The 26,289-nt window shown below is 38.6% G+C and overlaps 3 protein-coding genes across 5 annotated transcripts in view; 1 reads left to right on the top strand and 2 right to left on the bottom strand.

Annotated features, from left to right (window-relative positions):
* The window catches only part of atg5 (ATG5 autophagy related 5 homolog (S. cerevisiae)), a 49,525-nt gene extending 38,537 nt beyond the window's left edge, over positions 1-10,988 (bottom strand). Inside the window, exons 1-5 of one of the 3 annotated variants that reach the window (XM_085292482.1) lie at positions 10,686-10,988; positions 10,093-10,251; positions 5,007-5,134; positions 3,685-3,763; positions 3,174-3,336 (exon numbers count right to left, since the gene is read on the bottom strand). In XM_085292482.1, the coding sequence (XP_085148608.1) occupies positions 3,174-3,336; positions 3,685-3,763; positions 5,007-5,134; positions 10,093-10,200 (478 nt within the window). In that variant the 5' untranslated portion in view covers positions 10,201-10,251; positions 10,686-10,988. The remainder of the gene's footprint in view (positions 1-3,173; positions 3,337-3,684; positions 3,764-5,006; positions 5,135-10,092; positions 10,252-10,685) is intronic. The other 2 variants (XM_085292481.1, XM_085292480.1) reach the window with 2 other exon arrangements.
* A 7-nt stretch (positions 10,989-10,995) lies between these two features.
* dctn3 (dynactin 3 (p22)) lies at positions 10,996-15,639 on the top strand. Its single transcript, XM_085292484.1, has 7 exons — positions 10,996-11,171; positions 13,507-13,591; positions 13,915-14,001; positions 14,168-14,251; positions 14,463-14,521; positions 14,619-14,678; positions 14,905-15,639. Exons 1-7 carry the CDS (start codon positions 11,070-11,072, stop codon positions 14,989-14,991), a joined length of 564 nt encoding a protein of 187 aa, XP_085148610.1. The 5' UTR covers positions 10,996-11,069; the 3' UTR covers positions 14,992-15,639.
* Positions 15,640-23,128: 7,489 nt separating this feature from the next.
* On the bottom strand, positions 23,129-24,580 carry LOC146564589 (uncharacterized). The gene is made up of 4 exons (XM_085290214.1): positions 24,512-24,580; positions 24,153-24,288; positions 23,720-23,955; positions 23,129-23,272 (listed from the first exon to the last, which is right to left on the bottom strand). The coding sequence occupies exons 1-4, from the start codon at positions 24,578-24,580 to the stop codon at positions 23,129-23,131; spliced, it is 585 nt and encodes a 194-aa protein (XP_085146340.1).
* Between the last annotated feature and the right edge of the window lie 1,709 nt (positions 24,581-26,289).

Here is a 26,289-nt window from a genome sequence, read left to right as displayed (position 1 = left end):
GTAAATCTGCTATGCGATAGTTTGCAGAGGAATGATTTATTTGAAGAGTTTCAGTCAGAATTTAGAGTTCACCATAACAACGAAACAGCGCTAGTGAAGGTTACTATTTATTTTTTATGACCTTAGACAGTTGACTGATCTGTGCTTGTCCTGCTCGACCTCAGTGTGGCACTCAATGCCACCTACTACATTTTATTACAGAGAGTAGAATACACCGTTGGTATTAAAGGAAATGTACTGTGCTGCTTTCAATTGTACTAATGTGATAGATGCAAACTTTCACTTCCTCACAGACAAAAGTTAGCAACGTGGCTCCACGGGGTTCTCTGCTGTGACCAATATTTCTGACATCACACAGTTATACTGTTAGAAAACGCTGTGCTGATGTTGCTGATGCTGATTACCTTGTAATATTTATCTCTAAAGCCAGGTGACATACATAAACTTTTTAAACCACAGGTACATCTTACATCTGTCATTTTTACTTCTAAATTACGAAAAAAAAAATTGATTATTGAACAGAAACATGGCGTCTATCCAGGCATTTACTCTGGATAACATTATCCGGCCTCCAGCAATGCACTGAGGAATCTTAACACTCACGAAACAAATGCCTAGGATGGCCTTAAATATACGCAATACTATTAAAATGAGAAACATCTGCCTCAGAGAGCTGTTCTATAAGTCTTCAGTTCATCCAGATCACTGCAGCAACAGTACTAACAGGTCCTGGGTTGCTAGTGGACTGGGATGGTGCTGCTTGTAGTCCCTTCTACTTAACAGACAGTTCTTCCTTTTAATGTCCCCAAATGCTTAGGGCAATGACTCTCAAAGTGTGGGCCGTGAAGATTAAAATGACTCACAGTGACATAATTATATAAAATGTATTTACTTATATAAAAAGTGAATGGAAACTGGTCATAGGAGGTGGTCAATTTGTGGATTAACTCATTAGTCTGGCCCTCATTTATTGCTCTTATTTTGAAGATTGTGTTGCAGTGGCAATGAGGGACACATATGTCTGGGTATCATTAGCAATTTACATAAACAATAAAAACAACAGCCTGTGTTGTTTATGTTTACTACATAAAATTTCCAAGGAAATGCATCACTTTCACTTGAATTTTAATTAGTGTGAAGATTTAAGATTGGGTGCATGGTCTCTATGGGATTTTCTGGTTTTTAAGTGAGCTGGAGCGGGTGCAATATAAAGCACTGTTGTTTTGAGTGGGTGTAACTTAAATTAAAACTGAACTGAATTGAATACATGCCTAGCCTAAGACATGTGCTAGAATGAGAATGAAATTGTTCTTTAACTCTGAGAAACACCAGTTTTCAAACACCTCAGCACCTTCAAATGGAGATTAAAGTAAAAGATAGAGACGCGTCACTAAAACTGAAATTTAGTGTCAGTATTACTCGGGCCAACTGTCAAAGCAACACAAGAATTTAGTCTTTTAGTTACAGTGTGATCTTTCACCATCAAAATGTTTCCACACAGCATATGCTAATGTCAAACCCCCCACCTGCATCCCTGCCTTACTTTCACATGAACAGTCTGTTTTTCTCTCTCCTGGATGAAAGTTTGAGACCTCTCTGTTTCTGGTCTGTTTTGGATGTGAAAGTTTTAGTTCAGATTAAGTTTCATCTTTCACTTTCATGTCTGGGGCCAACTCCTTCTTTTTGGATAGGTTAAAAGGACTTGCTTCTTCTCTGTTAAATGCAGTTTTAAACAAAACCCTCAGTTAAAAAAACAAGTTCATAACCTTATCTTTTTAAGAATCTTCTAAATTCACTTTTATCTGCCTTTTCATAATAATGTGATATTTTGTTATTTTCACACCACGAGTTTCAGGGGAAAGTGGGAGAGAGACAAGCAGCTGAAGTTTTGCGGGTTTGACACCCTTGGGTTTTTCTGCAAACCTGTTCGACTCTTACAAATGCCACATGCACAGTGTGCAGTTTTGACAGTTATGGGATAATAACAACTATAAGCAAACTATCTGAGAGATAGGCATTAACAATTTTCACATCCATAGAGTATGCAAACTAACCAAAAGAACCGTTAGATGCAGACTTATTTGTAATAATATTCATATAAATGGCTTTTGCTACTTTAAGCAGAATTTATTGTTCAGGATGGCTGGTGTGTTTACTGTTTGCCCCAGTCCAAGGATACCCTGTGTGCCTGCAGTGAGCTCTGTTAATAAATGGAGGCAGGGGAAAAGCACAACCAGTCTGTGGGTCATTCTTGCTTTGCTCCATCAGCCAAAAACACTCTTCTCCATGTCAGCCAGCCATGGAGAAGAGTGAAGTTATAACATACAAAGAACTGAAACTGAGTGTTGACAACGTCGAGAAGTGCTCACTGCAGCCACCTTCTGTGCTTTTCATCCTGGATTTTTTTTTTTATCTTTAAGGGTTTTTTTTTTTTGCAGTTCTTCTTTTCCTGGTGAACTCTGCTGTAGTTTTGGTCCACTATCAACCAGTCAGCATCTGGGAGACGCATATGTCATCCACTTCCAGCGATGTAGATGTAGCATTTCGGAGGACTGCCCGGGAGTGCGTCAGCAGTCTGTATAAATCCCTCTCTCCACCCTCTCGAAATGGAAACGTGTACACAGACGGACACATTTGCAGAACTATAAATTCCACTTTAGACATTTAGATATAAGCGTGACTGGTCTGGAATAACATTTGTGTGCTCTAATAATAACTAAGAAGCAGGCAATTATACAGAAAACCAAGATGACACATTTGCTGCTGAGTGGTCCAAAGGGTGGCTGCCGTCCTGGTGGTTGAAGTGTTTATAGTTACCATTTTAATCAGCTTGACCAGCAGACATTCCAGGCACATCATGTTGCAGACTGGGTTGCAATTCAAAAACAAGCACAAGTTTTACAACAAACCACAAATCAGAGGCATCCAGTTCTCCCTGACACCTCTCCCAACACAAGCTTTGACTATTCTATAAAGCCGGTAGGAGATTAATCTGCTTGGAACGATGATGTGGAAATACAAACTGGTGGGCGTTTGGAAAGAAGTTTGCAAACTCAGACCGTCCCTCTCTTTGGTTTGTTTATGCATCATGATCATCTGCCAATCTGTTTGGATGTATTCTTTGTGTGCATGTCAACGCCACACCCTGAAATGGGCATGTGCGTGTGTCTCACCGTTCTGCAAGCCCATCCACAGCTGTTTGTGGTCTTTCTTCTGCATGTCATTGACAACTTGGCTCTTGTGCTTCAGGGCGTCGGCCTCCTTGATGCTGGACATGAAGTGAGCCTCTATCACAGAGCTGGATGGGCAGTGGAGCAGGTCCTGATCTGGAAAATTCTGACACATATTCACATGGCAAAAATATTTAAAGCTCGATGATGGGGATACCACAAGAAACAGGAAAACATGTTCTCAGGCCATTTTATTTACACATCTACAGACATATCTACAAATAATTAACTGGCAATTAACACAGTCTTTTTGTCTCTGCTTTGGTTCACCAACCAGAGTAATCCTCTTCATTCATCCCTATTTCAATATTTTGTTGTGTATTTATTTCCAATATTTTGTATTGTATTTGTAGCTGAGTAAGTAAGAGGTTTAACAGAACTTCATGCTTCTAGAAACAAATTAGATAGGAGCGCTAAGACTTATCAAATCAATAAACTTGTGATCAGCTCTTACCTTAAAGTGCACAGTGATGCTCCAGGGTAAGACGCTGTTAGAAGCATGGAGGTCAAACAAGACTCCAATTGGATAGTGCCTGTATCCATGAAATGCAAAAACAAAATTATGGTACAAGAGAAAAACCTGTTGAATGTTTGTGTTCAGCATCTGTTCCCAAAGCCAAGAAACTAGTTTTACCCCTATCTTTGGGCTTGGAAACGTTTAAGCTGATCAGTTGCATCACCTGTAGACAGTAGAGTAGACAGGAAGCAGGGAGAGAGACTGGGAGGAAAACACACTGGAGGTGGCCCAGGACTGACTCAAATCCAGGCCCCTGTAGAAGCCTTTCAGCTGGTGAGTTATACTAAAGATTATGACTTATACTAGAGAGTCTAGTCACATCTTTACATAGATCATTTTATCAGGACTTTGTTTCACATAATCCTATGTTTTTTCTTTTGCGCGGTGGTTTGGTAAGTTTAACCATAACATATAATCATAACAGTTTTAATCCTAACTTCCAGTGTTTAGAAAGGGGTTTGTAACACCCTTCGATGTTTCAGAAATGAAGAGGCTTTTCTTCATCAGAGCCTAAAATAATGCATGCATTTCATGTTTGTACTCATATGCTAATCATACTGGTTATCATAACGGTTAAGATAAAATTACTTTTCTATATGACAATAAGTAATTAATGACTACTTTTTTATTTAGCGATTTACTATTACTTAGGCTGTGAAATAGGCTAATCACTTGTGTTGCACTACTGACATCTTGTGGCTACGTGCTGTAATTCCATCTTTATAACTGGCTCTGATTTTAGCAGTCAGTAGACACAAAAGAAATGCAAATACTGGCAAAAGCTTCTGTGCTGTTCTCGAATGCTTGATAGTGGCATGAATACATAGTCCTGACTGCACAACGCTTTAGAGAACATATATGTTTACATAAGGCAGCAAAACAAAAGACAATTACATCAAATAGATTATTTATTCCCAATGAAGAGATTTGACTACATTTATTTTCAAGATGATGCCTAAATATAACATTAAACCCCAACCCAGTTTCCAGATAATACTGCTAGCTGTAATATGGTTTCAGTCTTATAAAGTAGGACAATAAACTAACTGGATCAGCCAAAAGACATTTCATCAGTAGACATTTCTATAAAAAGAATCATGACAGTAACAAACTTTAAACATGATAAGCAGAGAATGAGATTCTGTTCTTTTAACATTTGTCTTCCACGAATGCCAAACCACCATCTTACGACTGGAAAAGTAAAACTCCATTGATGCACTGATTGAAATGAGTTCAAACAACAGCAGTTATTCTCTCACCATTTGAGTGGCGTTCCTTCGTACTCGAACCACATCTCCTCCACATCCTCTGCTCTCATCACTTTGAGGAAGTGCTTTTTCACCTTGTCTGTGACCAGAGTCAGGTAGCTCACTCTGGGTAACAGCAGCTGATAAAGTAAGAGAACAGGGGAAGAGGTGCATTAATAAGGGACAGTCTGTTACTTTGAACTACATGGTAGCCGTGGGCTAAATTTAGAAAGTGCACATTAATGACATAATGAGCAGCTATATTGTGTGTCTGCTTGGTTCTTTGTGTATTAACATCCAATATTACAGATGAGTAAAATGTCCTCACACAGTTGTGAATTAAAGACACCTATAAACAATGAATGAATTATTTTGTTATTTTTTCCATTTACTGTGACATATCATATATGTCACATAACAGCAGACAACAATCTATAGAGTAACTGTAGCGTCATGTTGTACATTTTTGTGGTGCATGTGAGCCATGTGGCATAGCTACGGCAACTACATAGTAACTGCTGTTAGATCACAATCCCTCAATTCACTAGAATTAACCACATTCAAAGATTCTTAACACTTAATTTACATGGATACCCTGAAACTTGAAGTACATGTTGGTTGGGACTTGTAAACAAAATAGATTATTTGCATAATCTGTGGCCTGTATTCACAGGACTTCTTAGGACTTAAGAGTAGCTACTAGTGATAACTGCGGTATGCTCTACCCTAAAAATAAATCCTGACAGAGGTAAAAAAATTTCACAAAGCACCACAGCCCTTGAAAGAACTCTCAATGTGAAAAAATGTTAGCAGTGGACAGGAGGACTTTTAGAAGGAGACTCATCAGCAGAGAAGGAAATGGTAGAAAGACAAAGTGTAGAGCAACCATTTTTCCTCCAAGTGAGGAACAAATTCGCAGTTTACATATTTGAGTTAATTAATGGGTTTGTTTTGGGGTTTTTTGGTTTGCTTTTTTTTTGAGAAGATCCAATTATCACTAAAGACTAGCATAAGAGATCAGTAAACACAAACTGAAGCTGCTATATTGATATTCATGGTGTGCTGATTAACTCAAATCAATCAATGTACTTAGTTTCATACAAGAAAACACTCCACTTGCTGGATGCCTTTAAACAGCAGAGCAATTGTATCTTTTTTTCTCTTACAGTCTGTACAGCAGCTGATTGAGACAAGGTAGAAATAGTTGTATCAGAAGTGTCAGAAACCATAAAATGGAGTTACAGTGTAGCAGTAATTACTTTGATTTGTTAAACCACAGTGATCTCATTATCGTTTACAGCATTTTCACAGTCTCAAACTATTACACACTTAATTTAAATTGCCACGGTGTTGCTGGTGTAAGTTTTAAAAGCTCATCATTTATTTCCCTTAGGATAAACAGATAAACAGAGTAACTTACAAAATATCCCAGAACGGTGTATAAACACAAGCAAAAGTTATAGGCATGTCATTGTACTTCGGCACAGACTGGTTTGTAATTCCAAGTATTGTGTAAATATTGTCTAAAAGCTAGTGTATTCAACTGAAATGTCCATTACATTAGGTCAGTGATTCCCAATTGGTGTGCAGTGCAAGTGCAATTGTGTTCCTTAAGGGAAGTCCAGGTGTGAAACTGGTTCACCCGAAAGACAAAACTCCTAAACACAAACTTAACAATGCAGTGTATGCTGTACAGTGCAGCGAGGAATGCCCAGACCTAGAGCTGGGCGATATATCGAGTTTTTAAAAAATATCGATATATTTTTATACGAGATATAAGATGTGACCATATCATTTATATCGATATAGTCTATGTTACGTTATAATTATACTTGTGGAGCCGCAAGTTTGCCTCTCTTTCGTCCACTTTCGTCTTTACGCAACGTTACTCGGCCTCGCCTCTCCTTCACTGAACACAACTCCCCCTCCTCCCCCATCGCTTCACCTACAGGAAGCGACAAGATGGACACGGCAAATCTCCGTTAACGAGTTACTGCGCATCGCCCCGTGCGTGGGGCTGGACGGCGTCAACGGGTTAGCTAGCTAACCACGCTAACGCCATGCAGCCCAGAGGTGCTGCACGGACTAAAATCCTTTCATTTTCTCAAAAGTTGGCAGCGCGCCTTATGTATGAATTCTGGTTGTGCTTGATGGCCGCGAACCGATTTTATGTGGAACACGGCGCTCAGCAATCTGTCAAAAATGTTTGAGTACGACTTTGGAAAGCTACGGAGCTGCACCGCTTGATGGATTGTCGGAGCATTACGGCTGAGCCTAGCGGAGTGATACGTACTGTGCTTCAACGTAATATTACCCTACTGTGTATAAGGACCATAAATGGCACCTGTTAAGAGACGTGGTTGCGAAGTGGATTTCAAACTCCAGGCTGTCAGTCACGCAGTAGAAGTTGGGAACAGAGCAGCTGTGAAATCTGTCTTTGTTATTGTGCTCAGCGTCTTTTAGTTTACATTTTGACTGCACAATTGTGAGCTTTTTGTTATGCACAAAAACAACATTGTTTTCTTTTATTTATGGAGCATTATTATTTAATAAATGCTCATAATTTATTTTTGAGTAAATTTTATGTACATCTGCTCTATGTTAATAAAAGTGCCTGTGTGACATCTGGGACACAGCTTTGACTAAGAACTCTCTTTTTGTTCTTACTTTATGGCTTTAAAAAAATATATCGAGATATATATCTTATATCGCCATCCAGCTAAAAAAATATCGAGATATGAATTTTGGGTCATATCGCCCAGCCCTACCCAGACCTCTACATCGGAGAGACCAAAAAGCCACTTCACAAGTGCATGGCACAACATAGAAGAGCCACCTCCACGGGACAAGACTCAGCGGTTCATCTGCATCTAGAGGACAAAGGTCACTCTTTCGAGGATGCCAACATTCACATTTTGGACAGAGAGGACAGATGGTTTGAAAGAGGAGTGAAAGAAGCCATTTACGTCCACTGTGAGCGACCATCTTTGAACAGAGGCGGTGGTTTACGACACAAACTGTCTGCCATCTATAATCCAGTTTTGAGATCCCTTCCCAGACGCCTTAACGCCCACTCACATCCTGGGCCATCTGACCTCAGGAAATCACATGATAGGGTGGGACCAGGTTTCACAATGAGCTCACGCGAAACCCTGGCTGATTGTGACCCACACCTGCTTTCACACCTTGGCTCATGTGATTAGGTAGAGGATCATCAGGGGGTCATTTGTCCCTCTGTGGGGGGAAACTCCCACTGCGTTTAAATCTGGGGCTCTCCACCATTTGACCTTAGAACTGAAGAAGCTTCTCGGATGAGAGGTGAAACGTCTTCAAGCAACTCGAAGTCCAGACACTTTTCTTTCCAAGCTCCTTAGACTACGATGACCTGGATGACTGAGAACCTTCACAGACATATCTATATGTACTTGTATTTGTTTTTTATTCTATATGATTTTTGTCTTCTTGTTCATTTATTTGTAAACCACTGAGTCTGTAACAAACACTGATACAGCAGACATATACAAAAGTCATGAGCCACCCCTCATTTCTTTGTATTTTCTTTAGATTAATGGAAAATGGGAGCCGCAAGTTACTGAAAAAAGTGCAAACATACATGGAAATACATTGAGTTTCCACACTTCTACCAAGCTAAAAATCTGTATTTGGTATATCTGGTCTATTCGGGTATCCTTCTACTGCATTTTTTATGTGGGATCATAGCCACTCAGATGCTTTCCTAATGGATCAAAATCTGATGGCATTTTTCGGCAATCATAATTCTAGCAATTTTGACCAGATACTCAACACACCTGGCTGAAATGTAGCCCGAAACTGTGACAGTCTCCAATGCACTTTACAGATACACACTGTTCTACGTCTTTCCTGACCATCAAGTTTGGATTTATCACTCCATAATATGTGTTTTCAGTCCATTTCTTGTGTATCCACATCCTTTTCTCCCTGTTTCCCTTCCTTAAGAATGGCTTCTTGACAGCCACCCTTCCACTAATTTCTGATGAGGCTTCAGTGAACAGCAGATAGACAAACTGAAAGATTGCACCTCTACTGTGTCAGATCTTTGCTGTTTTCTTTTCTATTTCTGAAGGGTGTGAATTTCAGATACTTCTTATCTGCTCCAGATAGTGTTTTAGGCCTACAATTTCCTATTCTGCCTTCCATCTACCTAACCATTTTCCTGTGCACCACGCTGAGGTAAGTCATGTTTTCACCTAATAGTTATACGTGAATCACTTTATTGGTGCAAAAATACTATTTTATGCCTGTCAAACTGTGTTACTCTTGGCAGTTTTTATAGATTCAAATAAAGTGATGTGAACAAATGATTTGTTTTCCCCCAACAACACATTATATAATTTAAAACAGGTTCCTTCCTAAATTTATTATACATAGATACAACAGTGATTCATTCCTTGAGTTAGGTTTTTTGCTTCTTTTATGTTTGTATGATTCATTAGACGGTGTAAAGTGGTTTAATATATATATAGATATATATATATATATATATAGATATATATTATTTTGAGAATGGTCAGCTACAGGGACTGTACTGAAAATGAGAGCAAAAGGAGCCACAGTGTTCAACGCCACTCAAAGCCAAAGCAAAAAAAGCAACTGCAATAATGTCTGGCTACCTGGAAGTATAAAGAAATGTAATTTTCGCAAGCAAGAACAAAATGTTTGAAAAACACTTTGTTAGATGATACTTAGAACTACACCTATAATCTATGTAGGTTTGACTATTTCACTAATGTTTTCGGTTCAGGTGAGACCACAGCCTGGTCAGCTACACCTCCACACTGAGGTAGTTAGTTCCTTCATTTTGCTTTGACAACTCTTTTACATCATTCTTATCCTAGAACTCCTTGCTGCTGAGTGGATCCTCGGAATGCTTATGAATATGGGTCATGTACCCTTCTGTAAGCAGGCTTACAAAAGTTAAATAAGAGGCTTCCTTCTGACTGTGTTGTCTGAAGGACTTCCTTGAAGCATGCTTCGTCAGAAAGCATTAATCTCCAAAAACAAAAGTTAAGTCAGGCCTAGATTTTGCATCATGTTAGATGAGAACAACTGTACTTACATAATAAGCCTCGGCTTCCCTCTCAGTAACCTCATCCTGGTTCAGAGTGAAGCAGGTGGGTATCCGGCCGAACCAAACGTCTCTCAACACGTCCTTGTCATCTGCCATGCTGCTGCTCCCAGTGGCACATAAAGAATGAATTCCTCAAACAGATGCCTGCTTCAGAAGAGATAAATCGCCTACTGTCAGCAAAAGATCGGAGCATGATTAGCAAGCAAACACTGACAAAACTTTCAGCATCCAAACGCTGAACCTCAGTTCAATAACCAGTGCAAGTTAAGCTAGCACCACGTTGGCGCACTTCAGGTTTGAGTAACTTAGATATCTCTTAAGTAAATTGCCAGTGAAGTTATTTCTAGGTTACAGTTCAGTGATAGGTCGCTACCTATCTCTTAGACCTCCAAAGGAACTCCAAAATTGTCGAACTACGCAGCTGTAGAGCAAAAACTGATGTTAGCTCGAGGGCTAAGTAGGCTAACTTACCCAATGGAAACATAATAAAGAAATGTTTAAAGTCCAATTACAAAGGTACTGATAATATTTCCCACAGACAGACATTCTTACACTGTGAGAAGGAGATGGGGGAGCCTTACTTTTTAGTCGATATTTTGTAGATATATTGAATGGAAAAGGGGCCTATGTTGTCATTCTCCCGCTGACACCGGAAAAACAGCAAAAATATCCAATTTCCCGCAAAACAGCGACCACTGGCGACCGCTATTCTTACTAAACCAACTACAGAAATATACCAAATGATCTGCAATTTTACGTTGAAAAAGACACTAAAATTTTAAAAATAAATATTAAATGCTTAAAGTATTTTAAAGCGTTGTAGGTTTTGCATCCATCCCCCACCAAATAGCCGAGTGGTAAAGAGAACCGGGGGCGACGCATCATCAGTATGCGACGGCCCTTCTCAACTACGTAGCTCTCCTCCGCCTGTTTAGGATCTGTTGTGTTCATCGGCAGCTCCGGGAATGGATAAAACAACTGAGATGGATAACCTGGAAATGCGTCTCCGGGCGCTAGAGAGTCGTATATATGGCGAGAGAAAAAACAAGAGTGGAAAACCTGTAAAGGTTCGCTTATATTATGTATATCTGTATATATACTAGTTGTTAGCTTTGCGGAGCTAACGTTGGTTGTGAGTAAACGCCCTTTTTTAATTTATACACTAGAATGTCTGTGAAGGTTCTCAGTCATCCAGGTCATCGTAGTCAAAGGAGCTTGCAAAAAAAAAAAAGCTCCTTTGACTATACACTAGAATGTTAGCAGAAGTTGTTTTAGTTGTTCAATTTAGTTTCGCACAAATATGAGAAACTTACTTTCCTGCCCATCAAGAAGCTATTCCTTTATTTTCATAACTGTTGGTTATTTAGCTTTCATCTGTTTACATTAAAAAAGCTGTGCGTTGTAACCTGGTTTTTGTGGCGCTGTGCTTTTGTGTCTGTTCAACTTAATCATAATCAACAATACAATAGTCTGACACGGTTAAACGAAGAAACCTCGGCTAGCTAGTGATGAGATGCTTTTTGAGGCGAGGGGACTCAGCAGGGTATCATGTGATCTGGAAAAAACACTCTGGCTTACAAAGAGGCATTTAAGTTGGTTTGTTTTCCACTAGATTTTGTCATTCCAAAGGTGGAGATAGTGCTACAGTGTGCTGTTAGGCTTAATTTACTTTAAATTCAAAGATTTAAGAGTATTATTGCCATCTCAACACATGAGGTAGCATAAGAGGGAACAAAACTAAGGAATGAGGTTCCTGTGAGCTAAACGACTAAAACAGTAATACGATTTAAAATGCTTTCTAAATTTATAAAAACAAAAGGTATCATGTATCTCTACTGGAGAGAAGGAGAATGAAAGTCATAGGAAGCATGACAGAATGCATGTATGTGAATAAGGAGACAGGTGTCATAGGGAAAAGCAGGGGTAGTGAAGATGGACGAATTTACCCATGGTTTAGCCATCCAAAGTAACAGACATTGCACAAGAGAGGTGAAGAAGAGAATGCCTGCTTTTTCTGGTCCTGATGCTGCACAGCCTGTGACATGAGATGTAATACTTCTTTCCAATGGTCATCTGTGGAAACCATTATCCAATATGTACTGCAAAAAGCCAAATAAGACCTTAAATGTAGTAATATACAGACTAGGGCTGCCACGATTAGTCGACTATCAAAATCATCAACGACTAATTTAATAGTCCACGCGTCGTGTGAAGCTTTGTAAGATCCCAAAAGACACAGGAATAAGTAGGATTTGAGTGTAATAACGGGCTGAAACAGAAGATGGCAGCACTGCATGTACAAGGATGCCAGCTGCCGTTAAACCCCAAAGAAGAAGCTGTGTCCCAGAATTCATAGCGCGGCCCTGCTCAGTTTCCAACAATGGCGGCAGCTAGTTAGTTTTAATATTACTCTTATTATTCTTTCTGGGTCACAAAATAAACGTTTAACATATTTTCAGGTGAGAATGTAGCTGTGTAAACTTCAAATATGTGCTCGGTTTATCAAGACAACACATATTTGCAAAAGCGTCCTGACATTTTTGGAGACGTCTGCTATCCACTAGCTCGATAGCTAGCCGGGGGCAAGGCTCATTAGAGCCGGTGAGAACACCGGACTCCCGGCAAATCGTTTTCAAACCCACCGCCGTCTTTCGCTACTCAGGTTAAACATGTAATATAAGTCACTTAGATAACTTAAAAATGTTATTGTTTGGCTTTTTTTAGTATTTTATTTGTTCCTGAGTAAATCGGTTTGGCTGAGATTAAAGTTATAGTTTTTACACAACTGAATAAACGTCAAGCAGACGACTGATTATCAGAAGTGTGAGATGCTCCAGAATTTACTCCGGTGTCCTGTTATATTTTAGATAGCAAGGAGTTTATTAAACTTCACCGAAACAATCTGCAAATTTCATTAAAATTGAATAAACTATCATCTTGTCTTTATTTTTTAGTTAGCACATACACTTAAAGCTGTAAGCTAATGATGGTTATATAGGAGCAGATGCATGCTGGTGCAATAAGCTGTATGTTGTACATCCAATGGACGCCTGATCTGATTAGTCAACTAATCGCAAAAATAATCTGTGACTAGTCGACTATCAAAATAATCGTTTGTGGCAGCCCTAATACAGACAGCATATATTTAGCCTGCATCGCGCTAATTCTCACATTTCTTTTAGGATAATAAGATTCCAGTCCTCATAAGCATAAGAAGAATTTTTTTTTGTAAAATGCCATTATTATTTTTTATTGGTACCTTCTGTATCTCCCAATGTCATATAAACTCTTGCATGTATTTTATGTGCTAGCATACTCCCCTATACCACACCACCAAAAAGCAACAACAACAACAAAAACCCTTGCTATCAGGATGATAACCACTAACTTTTTCCCCTGCAGTGTGCAGAGTCATTGGCCAGGATTCAGGCCGGTCTGACCAACACAGCCAATAAGAGAGAACGAGTAAAGATTCTGCACAAGAAGAGTGAGTCACACATTCTGCCAATCTCTCAGCCCCTACACTTTAGATTATTGGCTTGTTGTATTTTTGTGAATATATATTTTTAACATTACTCTAAATTAGCAACTACTTTATACTGATGTGGTTATTCATATTATAATACCTTTATAAACTGATGTGTTTAGTAATGTGGCTACTGAAAATTAAAAACTTGAAAGGGCTCTAAATTTCTGTGACAACCTTTAACTTTCAAGACACCAAATGTTCTTGCAGAATTTTTTTCTTTATTTAGATTTTAGACTGAGTCTATTGAACTTTAAATCATGCTTATTGGTGTTGTGGTGCAGTTGAGGACCTCTTAAAGTACTTGGACCCTGAGTTCACAGACCACATCACTGTGCCTGATGCCATGAAGCTGGAGTTTATCCTTGCAGGTAAGAACTCTTAAAAGTTCAAATGAAAACTAATATTACTGAGGCATACACAGGCATTAACTTTAATGTCGATTGCTATATGTGCAAATTGTATTGGTATTAAATTTTTTATATATATTGTAAACAAGTAGAAGCTGAATCCATTTCTTGCTCTGTCTCTTTGCAGAGGAGGACTTCTTGCTTTCGCATGCTGCTTTACTGGAACAGGTCAGCAACCTACAGCCACTGCTGGACAGCACCTACATCAGAGGTGAGTTTCACTTTGTAGGACACATTAATACCCAACAAAACAATGTCTGTTTTGTTCTTTTATATTCCTGGCATCATTTTGGAGGGATCTTATGCTTAGTTTTGTTACCTACGTTTAGCCAGGGGTTTCAGCCTGTTTTAAATGGGTGATAGATGTGCCTATTGTAGTACTCGATGTTTTACCTCATCAGGTCTTGTTTTTTTGTTCACAGATGTACCAGAACATGCCACCAAGCTGCAGCGCTTGTCACAGATTCACATCAAACAGCAGGTAGCCCTTTCTTTCTTTCTCTTTCTTCCCCATCTACTCCTGTGGGTTTGTCTCTCACTAGGTTTTATGTGTAAATATTATTCTGTTTGTTTTACAGGACCAAAGTGAGGTTCAGTCACAGGAAGTTAAGAAGCTTTTTGAAGAATACAACAAAATGGTACACTTCAATTTTTAAATTCCAGTGATTATGAGAACAAAGCAATACATATATTCTTTGGGTAAACAAAATGTAATAATCAATCAAAAACATCTTAAACTTAATTAGCAAACTACCAAAGTTTTTTATCTATAGCTACTTTGGTCAGTCATGGAAAAATTCATAATACACAAGTTGTTGCTGAGATAAAGCTCCACCCACTGACAGCTGACCTCTTGATTGCCAGATGTTCCTGTTGTCCAAGCAGTTCACCCAGTGGGATGAGACCCTGAGAAAAATGGAAGAGGCCAAAGGAATCCGACCTGTGGAATAGTGATTATCAACATACGTTCAGATGACGAAAGTGGAAAAACACTGCACTGTGGTGGGAGTGTCAGATATGTGAGGCAACGGCATCAACACATTTCTTTCTTATTTTCTTTCTTTTTTTAAACATTTAATTTATTTGAATTAGGTGATATAACTTTGATAATCTAACCTGATGTAAGAAATCCTCAAAAGTGTAAGAAACAGTACATTAACAATTCCAGAAATAGTCACTGCAGATTGTAAAATATTGAAGGCAGGTTTGTCTTCCTGCTAATGCTGGTGGTTCCAAACTGACACTCATATTGGAAGAAAATGGGTTTCCTGTAACCGTTTATTTGTGGATGAATTCACTCCTATCATTAAACTTGTAGTTGTTATGCTGTTTATTGTCAGACAAAAGTACTTTACTTGTAATGTATTCCTGTCCTCCTTACTGTAGGCATGTCACAAGACTTAAATTGCTCTTCCCCCAGTTCAAAAACACACACCTAGTTACTTCCCTCTGGATGCTTCTTGACATGACTTATAAAACCTTACATTAGCTTCAGTATTTTTTCCAGTATTTGGTTTGAACAATTTCATTATATCTGATTTATCTTATAGCAAATAAATGTTGATAAATAAATATGACTTTTTGGGGGGATATTCAAAAGTGTTGCATGTTGTGTGTATATGAGTCTTACAACAGAATCTGGATCTGTTTAGGTCTGTTTGTGCATTCTGATGTTTTGTCAGTTTCTAATAGGTTACTCAGCAATTTTTCACATTTTCACAGAATAGATGAGATTGGAAACTTGGAAATAATTAACCACATCAAGAAGCAATATAATATTGTCACTGTATGTTTACTCCAAAACAACACTGAACACCTTAATACCTATGTGCTTTACAAATTGAAATGGCATGACTGACTGAACATTGACCAAGAATTATTTTTGCTGCTGTCTCATGTAAGGCCAGAAGTACAGCACTTTTTATTTTGTTCGTAACAGCTCAAAGAAAAGGTGAGACTATTTTTTGCTCGTTGAATATTGTGCAGCATAGATCAAGGCACATAATATGTTGCTTACTAAAATTGAAAATTATGCTTCAGTTGGTTGGCTCCAGTGTTTTTATATGCTAATAGGTCAGTTATTCAGTTATAAGATCAGTCTCAAACCAAAAATTCATTTTGTTCCCTGAGTTCTGGCAAGAATGGCCCAAAGGAAGGTAGCTGCTAATTCTAATGAATATAGAAAGTATGAATTGGAATTTTATCAGGTATGTTATGCTATATATAATCAAAGGTTGAAAAGAGAGTGGCAGAAATGTAACTAAAGTTTTATGAATTATGTGTTTGTGGCAGCTAGATAGCATAGTGGGAACATTGGCTGTATCCCAATTCAAGGTCTGCAGCCTTAAAGTACGCAGCCTCAACGATCCTCAAGGGCCGCATACTCAAAGACCGCTAAGGCCGGAAGTGCGAGGCTTGTGAAATGGGACGGTCTAGCCTCTGTTGCGCTGCCCAGGTTGCCTAGCAACCATGATACTAACAGCTGGAAATGTGTCATACAGCTTTGTTTGACAGAAATGAAGGAGAAAATCTGTTGTTCATTTGTTTGTTTCTTTCTACATGAGCTTTGATCATTCTCTGTAAGATTAAGCTCAGCTATTGAACGGCGTATATTTTAAAGTAAAGGCTTTAAAACCAAGTTAGTACAAACGTCACTAATGTCACATAACTTTGCCGACATGTGGCCAACAGTAATGTTTTAATGTTCTTCGTTATTAAACATTTGCACATAAATAAGTGACATAATATTCAGTACTTAAAGTTTACTCTTCGGCCGCCCCTCATCTGCCCTTTTTTTTCGGCAAAATTATCCACACCCACCGCCGCGCTATGCATTCTGGGATATGTTGGGCCACGAAGTCTACACTGCCACAGCCTTAAAATTCAGGGAAATGAAGGACGCATTTCAGGGCCGCATTTCGAGCAGCCTTTGAATTGGGACAGCCTTCGGCGCGCCGCTGTGACGTAATCGGCCTTGAAATGCGTACTTTAAGGCTGCAGACCCTGAACTGGGATACAGCCCTAGTTTGCCTTTGGAAATTTAGGTTGGGGCTTTGACGTGTGTATCCAGTAAAGGTCCCCAAGCTAGGCATCCCATGCTACCCAAGCCTACCTTGGATATGTGCATTATATGTAATCCATCCCAGACCTCAGTCGCTTAACAAGGTCCGCGTCAGATATAGAGGAAGCGAGAATTCAATTCAATTTTATTTATATAGCGCCAAATCACAACAAAAGTCGCCTCAAGGCGCTTCATAGGTACAGAGAAAAACCCAACAATCATATGACCCCCTATGAGCAAGCACTTTGGCGACAGTGGGAAGGAAAAACTCCCTTTTAACAGGAAGAAACCTCTGGCAGAACCAGGCTCAGGGAGGGGCGGGGCCATCTGCTGCGACCGGTTGGGGTGAAAGAAGGAAGACAGGATAAAAGACCTGCTGTGGAAGAGAGACAGAGGTTAATAACAGATATGATTCAATGCAGAGAGGTCTATTAATACATAGTGAGTGAGAAAGGTGACTGGAAAGGAAAAACTCAATGCATCATGGGAATCCCCCGGCAGCCTACATCTATTGCAGCATAACTAAGGGAGGATTCAGGGTCACCTGGTCAAGCCCTAACTATATGCTTTAGCAAAAAGGAAAGTTTTAAGCCTAATCTTAAAAGTAGAGATAGTGTCTGTCTCCCGAATCCAAACTGGAAGCTGGTTCCACAGAAGAGGGGCCTGAAAACTGAAGGCTCTCCCTCCCATTCTACTTTTAAATACTCTAGGAACAACAAGTAGGCCTGCAGAGCGAGAGCGAAGTGCTCTAATAGGGTGATATGGTACTACAAGGTCATTAAGATAAGATGGGGCCTGATTATTTGAGACCTTGTATGTGAGGAGCAGGATTTTGAATTAAATTCTGGATTTAACAGGAAGCCAATGAAGGGAAGCCAAAACAGGAGAAATCTGCTCTCTCTTTCTAGTCCCTGTCAGGACTCTTGCTGCAGCATTTTGGATTAGCTGAAGACTTTTCAGTGAGTTTTTTGGACATCCTGATAATAATGAATTACAGTAGTGCAGCCTGGAAGTAATAAATACATGAACTAGTTTTTCAGCGTCACTCTGAGACAGGATATTTCTAACTTTAGAGATGTTGCGCAAATGGAAGAACGCAGTCTTACATATTTGTTTAATATGTGCGTTGAAGGACATATCCTGGTCAAAAATGACTCCAAGGTTCCTCACAGCGTTACTGGAGGCTAAGGTAATGCCATCCAGAGTAAGAATCTGGTTAGATACCATATTTCTAAGCTTTTCAGGGCCGAGTACAATAACCTCAGTTTTATCTGAATTAAGAAGCAGAAAGTTAGCGGCCATCCAGGTCTTTATGTCTTTAAGACATTCCTGCAGTTTAACTAATTGGTGTGTGTTACCTGGCTTCATGGACAGATAGAGCTGGGTGTCATCTGCATAGCAGTGAAAATGTATGCTATGTCTTCTAATGACGCTGCCTAAGAGAAGTGGAAAAGGCATCAGGATGTTGTGCTGTTGGAATGCTACTACGCAAGTAACCTCAGTAGAAGAGGCTGCATGAAGAAGATGTGGGACCTACGGAATCTTCAACACTAATGGCGAAACAACTAGTAGCTCAGTGTTCCAACATCTGGAAGAACCAACTGCTATAGCAACTTAGTGGTAAGTGAATATCTCAGGCAGCAGAAATACTAGAAAGAAGAGGAGGAACCATCATGGAAGGACAGGCCCATGCACAGCATGTACCACCAGCAGATAAAAGAAGTGGCTGATACTGAGAAATTGGTTTGCTTATTTCATTATTTTTTTGGTATTTCATTTTTATCAATTAATTTTAATGTCAGCAGGTGGTATCACACTCAAACAGATTGAACAGTGGTAAATCCATGATTTAAATCTCCTGTTCCACCACATCCCAAAGGTGCCCTTGGTTTGGGATCTGGTGAATGTGGAGGTTGATGGAGTTCAGTTAAGTCATTGTGATGTTTAAGAACCCAGTTTGACATGATCACAGTTTTGTGATATGGTGCATCATCCTTCTGGAAGTAGTCATCAGAAGATGGGTACACAGTGGTCATAAATGGATGGACATGAATGGTGGAAGTTCGAGGAGAGAAGTAAGCAATTAACTAATAGGAGAAATTATGTTTAATGATCAAACCAAGTTAACTGATGAATCCCTGAGATTCTAAATCTGAATGTAATTTTTTTGCAATGATAGGGAAGATTAAAACACAATCACTTGTGGCTCATGATGTGTATTAAAGGGTTAAAAAACACTGTAAAAGCACACAGACGGTATTATTTTTAGGGTAATTGGTTCTACAATAGAAAATGGTCTTATGCCATTAATTATGCCACAAAATATTTTTTTCATTGTAAATAGCTGTCTATACTTAGTGAGACTGTAGAACTTAAAGAAATAAACATATTTTTTATTTTTAGTAATTGCTCGTATTTACTGTTAAGATATACCGTTTTATCAAACAGTCTGAGCTTGTTAATATAAAAAAAAAATTCACCGGAATTTTCACAATAATTCTAACAATGTTTTGACATTTTTTAAAAATTAAAAGCACAGTATGTTTTGAGTTATTAACATACAGTTGTAAATTGTAAATTCAAATAAAAAAGCTGGAAAGATTGTCATTCATACAGAATTATTATGCAAATTGTAGGGTGATTAATTGTAGATAATGTTAAAGATTTTTCCTGTTGTTTTCGAAGACAATGTGCCATATTACTGTAAATTAATATATTTTCAACATATTAGCAGTGTAAAAGTAAAAGTAAATCACCATTTGTCAATATACAGAAATTTAACATAAATATTACAATCATTTACTCTTTTTGATTTAATGGTAATTTACCGTTGCCATTTTACGGTTATTTGGGGTGATTTTTATGTACATTTCTTACATTGTAGGGTTTATTTCTTGGATTTCGCACAACCCAGGAACAAATCATGAATGGGCTTGGATTTACGAAATTATGAATGAAATGTGCTCTATTTGGAAGCAGAGGGCGGGGCGGCGGGGGATTCTCTGGCTGGCTGGAGCAGAATCTAATAACAAACTCGCAAAATAAAACAAAATTAAAACAAAATTAAAACAAACCAACAAACACGAAAACAGCAAACATTATGATACAGACTTATATCTGCACCGATGTTTTTTCGAAATTCTATACGCGAAAAGTGAGCACGAGAGCCCTCGGTGCGTCTGCTCGCTGCTGAAGTCAAAGTAAACTTTATTGTCATCTCCGCTACACAGTATATAGAGAGACGAGACGACGAGGCTCCAGTTACAGCAGTGCAAGTAAACGAACAATAAATATTTAAGAGTAAAAAAATGAATAGGCCTATACACTTTAGGACTAGGGGTAAAGGGATCAACAACAATTTAAAATGTATATTTTATATTTTGTTGATTTAAAGTCTCACAAACAACCCGTTTTTAAAGTTTAAAAAAAGAGAAAAGAAGAGGAGGAGTGTAGTTACTTCCTCAGTCGCTAGAGGCCGGGATTGAGCCTGCCTATTTGCCTGACGCGCTGTCAACTTTACGCAATAATGCGAGAGGTGGAATTGCTTGCTTGTTTATTAAAGTGCTTGAAAAGTTTACAGAGCAATGTGATCGGCTCGCGATTAAAACTCTTAAAAAATCACAGGCTCTAATGCAACAAGGGGAAACTCGTTGTGCTGCGGTCAACAAAAACTACGGCTACCCAGCCCTCATCTCTGTCAAAATCAAACCAGTGAAAGACTGACAACGCCCTCTTAATGTCACCGCTAGCACCCAAGTGACTCCCATTACGCATCTGTTGTCAGCGTGAATTGTTGATTTGTCCTGTTCTCATTGTATGACGAATTATGATTTCTGTTTATTAGCCATTTGCATACCATGCATACTTTCTCTCTCTTCATTTGTGTGTGTGTGTGTGGGGGGGGAGTGTTCGCCAGGGGGCCAAACGGGCTAGGACCACCACTGCATGTCCCCACCAATAATTTAATCTCTTCGAGTGAAGAAAAACAAACCCGATAAAAAGAAAAAAACCATCTGTCAACGTCTCATTCACCCAGCGGTGCAGAAAGACTTAAATTACGTTCTCTACTGGAGTCCTACGTCATGTGACAAATATGGCCAATGTGATTGGCTGTGCCTTTCAGGGAGCTCCGTTTAGTTTTAGCAGCGGCAAGCCTGCGCTGCGAGGACCTGCAAGGAGGAGAGGAGGATGGCAGCAAAAAGGAAGAACCTGGATATAAAAAAGTATTTCGGAAACTAACTGCACAACAGGCAGCACTATTAGTTTTCTCAGTCTCCCAGAGTAGCATTTCTAATTTTGATTGAAACTGTCAGAGAAAACGGCAGCCTCGCGCAAGCCCGGATATTAGTTTACAGAGGCTGTTAAAATTATACATCTAACGTTAAAATGTTGGTGACACAATAATTTCTTCCTAATGGTACTGACATATTCATAGGGTTAATTTTTGAGACAAAATATCATGAGGTAGTCACGATTTTGCAAATATTACACCTTGTAGTGCAGTTTGCACAAATTGTTTTAAAAATGCACTCACCCTACAAACATTACTGATGAGTCAAGATCTGCACAAATTGACAGAAACACTGAAGCAGCTACACATTTTATTCTTATTGTCATGTATGTCCTATTTGTCAGGTGAGAGAGAGATGGTGATACAAGATCACAGGTGGAATTGGATGATGACTTGGTGGTTCATCACTGTATTTGAAGCACATGTGTGACTGCATGTATGTGGAATGTCTCACTGTTATTCATCAGGTGACAGAGGCAGCTCTGCCATGTTGTAGCTCAGACAGAGGTGAAGCGGCAAAGTCACAGGTGATGATTTGGTGCTATAGATTAACTAGTATTTATTATCATGACAATTGTTAGGCTGCTGATATAAATTGATTCATTAGTGTATATTTGACAAAGAATCTGAATTGACATGTCTCACTTTTTATATGGCACGAATCCATGTGTTATTTTATCAGGTAGCAATATGTCCTAGTGCAGTCAGAGGGGAAGAGCCAGGGCCAAAGGTGATGCACATCAAGCACATAATAATAATTTTAATCTCAGGATAAAACGCATGTACTGAGGCTGAAAGAAGCTTCAGTGCTCTCAGAAGACTAAAAAGATGGCTAAGGTCAACAATGACTCAAATGAGATGAAACAATGCTGCTGTATGCCATGTCCACCAGGAGAGACTGGACAGTATAGATGTAAAACAAATATGCCAGCAGTTTATCTCAGTTAACGAGAGGAGAAGGCATGTGTTTGGCTCCTTCACATAGTGGACATTGAGTTGTTGTGTGGGGCACCAGTAGTCCATGTCTGTTGCTGTAACAGTAGTTCATGTTTAGAATAAAATATCCCAGCTCACTGATTTGATCGGGGCAATAGTGTGCCTAAAATGTTGCATAGTTTTGCTGAGAGATCTTTTGTGGTAATCTTAGAGGAGTAGTTTTATGGACAAAAACCACCTTTCAGTGTTCCCTTAGTGCTAATGTATAAGAAATGTTGGTGTAGTATAACGTAACTAATTTTGTTAAGTCCTTAAATTCATATTCTTTTATTGTCATGACTGTATTTGAAGCTATTTTTATGTTTGTATGATACCTGATTTATATGGAATATGACTGAAGTAAACTAAAGCCTAAAATACTTTAGTCAGTAATTTGTTTAATAGTAATTTAACATTATATAATTCACATATAAAACTATGAATCGTAATTTTAAATGGTTTAAAAGTATGCAGAATAGCATATGTAGGCAAGTATATTTCTCCTTTTTTTTCTTTTTTTTTTGTTAATCAAGAAGCAAAGACAAAAAGGGAAAAAAAAGAAACAGGGCAGGGTTCAGTGGTTGAATCATCCGACGGAAAGGTAAACACCTGATGGGTTGACTTGATATTAGAAAGAGAGGTGGGGCAACTGGGTACTTGACACAGTTAAAAAGACACAATACAACACAATTTTTTTTTCTCTTTTTTATTTTTCATTATGTGTAGAAAGGTCAGAGGCTGACAGGGATGAAAAAACACTTCTAACCATGTTTACGACTCACAAACTGGCATTCGTTGCTGCAGTTCTCATCAAACTTAAAGGGCTTTGCATTCATTCTGTCCAGTATTTCCTGAACATTAATGCTTGGATCATTTTTACACCATCCTTCAAAATGAGTGCCATGCTGTAAATACAAGAAAAAATAAAGGGAAGTTAAATGTTACAATGTAGCTCTGAATTTTGTACAAATAAATACCTCCTATAACAAGTCAAGTAAAGAAACTGGAGTAACAATAATTTGGCATATTGCAAGAAAACCACAAACACCCGACCACTACACGCTTCAGCCCCACCCTCCTTGCTGATGGTAGAGAGGTAATTCTGTATTTTATACTATTCCAGGGAAATATGCCACCACTCATTTACATGACATATTTGTACACTAGATAAGAACAAAGGCTGGTTTGTACTTAATTCACTTTTACTAAATTAATTCTGATTTAGTGGAACTTTGGGTGTAATTAACTACTAACATATGCAAAATTAAAACTGGCCAAGTCATGGTTTCTGTTCTGTTCCTAATCGAATGAGGGATTTCGTGACAAACACGATGCCCTATTAATCAACATACCTGAATTGAAACCCTCACTCCATAGCGCACATACGTTGCAACGTGTTCACAGTTATTTTTAAATGCACTATAGGTACCACATTTGTGATGCTTCTCCTTGATTTGGGCCATTATTCTTTCTTCATTGCTTTTTGGGTATTTTTCAAGGCCATCGAGGTAGTTGTCTTTCATGTATACCTTCTTACCAAGTTGCGTAAAAATACAATCTGAAAGACTTCTTGGTGTTATAACTGGACCTAGATGTGAGAAACCAATAGAAAGCCATTGAAAACATTATACTGTAACACAATATATAATGCATCAAGTGAAGGAACATTTATAATGACTGACAGGTCACTACATGTGAAATTTTACAGAGTGGCTGGTCAAGGAATTGCCTTATTTTTACTTGTGCAAACAAAGTCCTAGTAGTTTCCAGATCAATTACACTTACCTGTACGTTCAAATAGGTTCTCCTCTTTATTTTTACCATCAAATTCTTTGTCACCCACATAAACAGCATAGTGCTTATAGACAGACTTGCCTAGGCAGTTACACTTTGGGAAGGCAATTATATCTCCAAACTCAAGCTGTGAGTGAAAGACAACAGAAATTTTTTACCAACTTAATATTTCCTGCAAAACAAATCAAATACTGCTGTTATGGTAGCAATAATTGTTTATTCATTTTTGTTTGTTTTGTGTATCCAAGGACATCTAATTTTTTCTGCATTTTTTTCTTTACATAACATTAAGAAAGAAGGCATCATTGTGAATTAAACATTGTAAAATAAAACAAAATACAGTAACATACATCCTCGTTGTTGGCCTCTATTAGATTGATTGCCAGCTGAAGAATTACAATGATGATCAGGGTCCTCATTTTTTCTTTTGTGGAAACATGACAGGACAGAATAGTTGAACAAGATAAATTAAACAAGTAAACAATAACTGGCAAATCTGCCTCCATAACCATAAATTAAGAAAGACTGAGCAAATTACATGCATCAAAAGTGATACATTTTATGGCTGGAAATTACAGAAGCAAAATCAAAAACTCTAACTATCAAGGCATCTCCTTAAATGTTGTAGCTGGCCTATACGCAGTTTGTAAAACCAGGTTAAAAGAAAAGAAAAAGCTTAAAATCGTAACTTTAATGGTAAGCAGATAATCTAAATAAAACACTATTTACCCTATAAATAAACACAAAGTTTGGTTACAACCAAAGTACCATGAAAAATTTCCCCAGAAACAAAAGGAGTTGTGTTAAAGAAAGATTGCTTACAGTTTTTCCAGCTGGTATTTGGCTTTTGTGACCAGTTAGAATTTAAGACTTAAAAAATTACTCCAAAGATTTCTATCCTGCACCTGACAGACACCAGACATAATATTTTATTAACTGTAATATTCACTGGACGAGACCATAGAAAGAAGTAATTTCAGATGTCTTACCTTAGTCAGTGTAACTGTGGAATCCTGCTGGACCATAGTGAGACAGCCTCTTATATACATTTCTGAACAATATGTTTGCAGACAAGACTATCTCTTGGTGACCGTAAAATCATTTGTATAATTCAGTCTACACCTAGTACTTATTTGCTTATTTGCTTATCAACCAAGGTTTGGTTAAAAAAAACTTTTAGGTTAGGTTAGGAGCAGCAATGTTTAAATGACTTGTTGACTAGTCATACACATCCCTAAATACAACATGATCTTTATGCTGTAAATCAGCGGTCCCCAACCACCGGGCCACTTTTTTTTTTTTGGTTAACTCTGTTTCCCTGGGTCTTTTCCTGTGTTGTACTTGTGTGTCTTATTTTGAAAGAAATGTTTACACGTTACCATAGTGATCAGAGAGCATTAAGGGGCAGAGACGAGGACGTTACTCATCGGTCGTGTCCAAATTTATGGGCTGCATCCTACTTCCGGCCTATCCGACCTCCTGAGGACCCGGCCTTCGCGGTCTACGTGGGCCGGGTCCTCAGAAGGTCGGATAGGCCGGAAGTAAACGGCTGTGGAATTGGACGGTCTAGCCTTCTGATTAGTGTCACCGCTGTCTCGGTGGAGTTTAATAAATTCGGCCATCTGCTCCTTGCTATCTAAAATATAACAGGACACTGGCGTAAATTCTCGACCATCTCACACTTCTGTTTAATCAGTTTTCCTATTTGACGTTTATTCAGCTGTGTGAAAACCAAGGAGGAACCCACCCGGGGGATTAATAAAGTTTTATTTTATCTAATCTAATAACTTTAATCTCAACCAAATCGATTTACTCACGAACAAATAAAACACTGAAAAAAGCCAAACAGTAACATTTTTAGGTTGTCTAAGTGACTTAAATATTACGTTTAACCAGAGAAGCGAAAGTCCGCGGTGATCTGAAAATGATGTGCCGGGAGTTATGCCGTTCTCGGCGGCTTCAGTAACCCTTGAGCTCCCGGCTAGCTATCGAGCTGGTGGGTAACAGATGTCTCCGAAAACGTCGAAGCACTTTTGGAAATATGCGATATCTTGATAAACCGAGCAGATATTTGAAGTTTACACACCCGCATTCTCGCCTGAAAATATGTTAAAAGTTTATTTTGTGA

The sequence above is a fragment of the Mchenga conophoros genome, linkage group LG11, assembly GCF_057382185.1.
Source record: "Mchenga conophoros isolate Kocher_MC1m ecotype Shallow Benthic linkage group LG11, M_conophoros_male_GT1.1, whole genome shotgun sequence".
In the NCBI taxonomy this organism is placed as follows: Eukaryota; Metazoa; Chordata; class Actinopteri; order Cichliformes; family Cichlidae; genus Mchenga; species Mchenga conophoros.
This window is presented reverse-complemented; position numbering and strand designations above follow the sequence as displayed.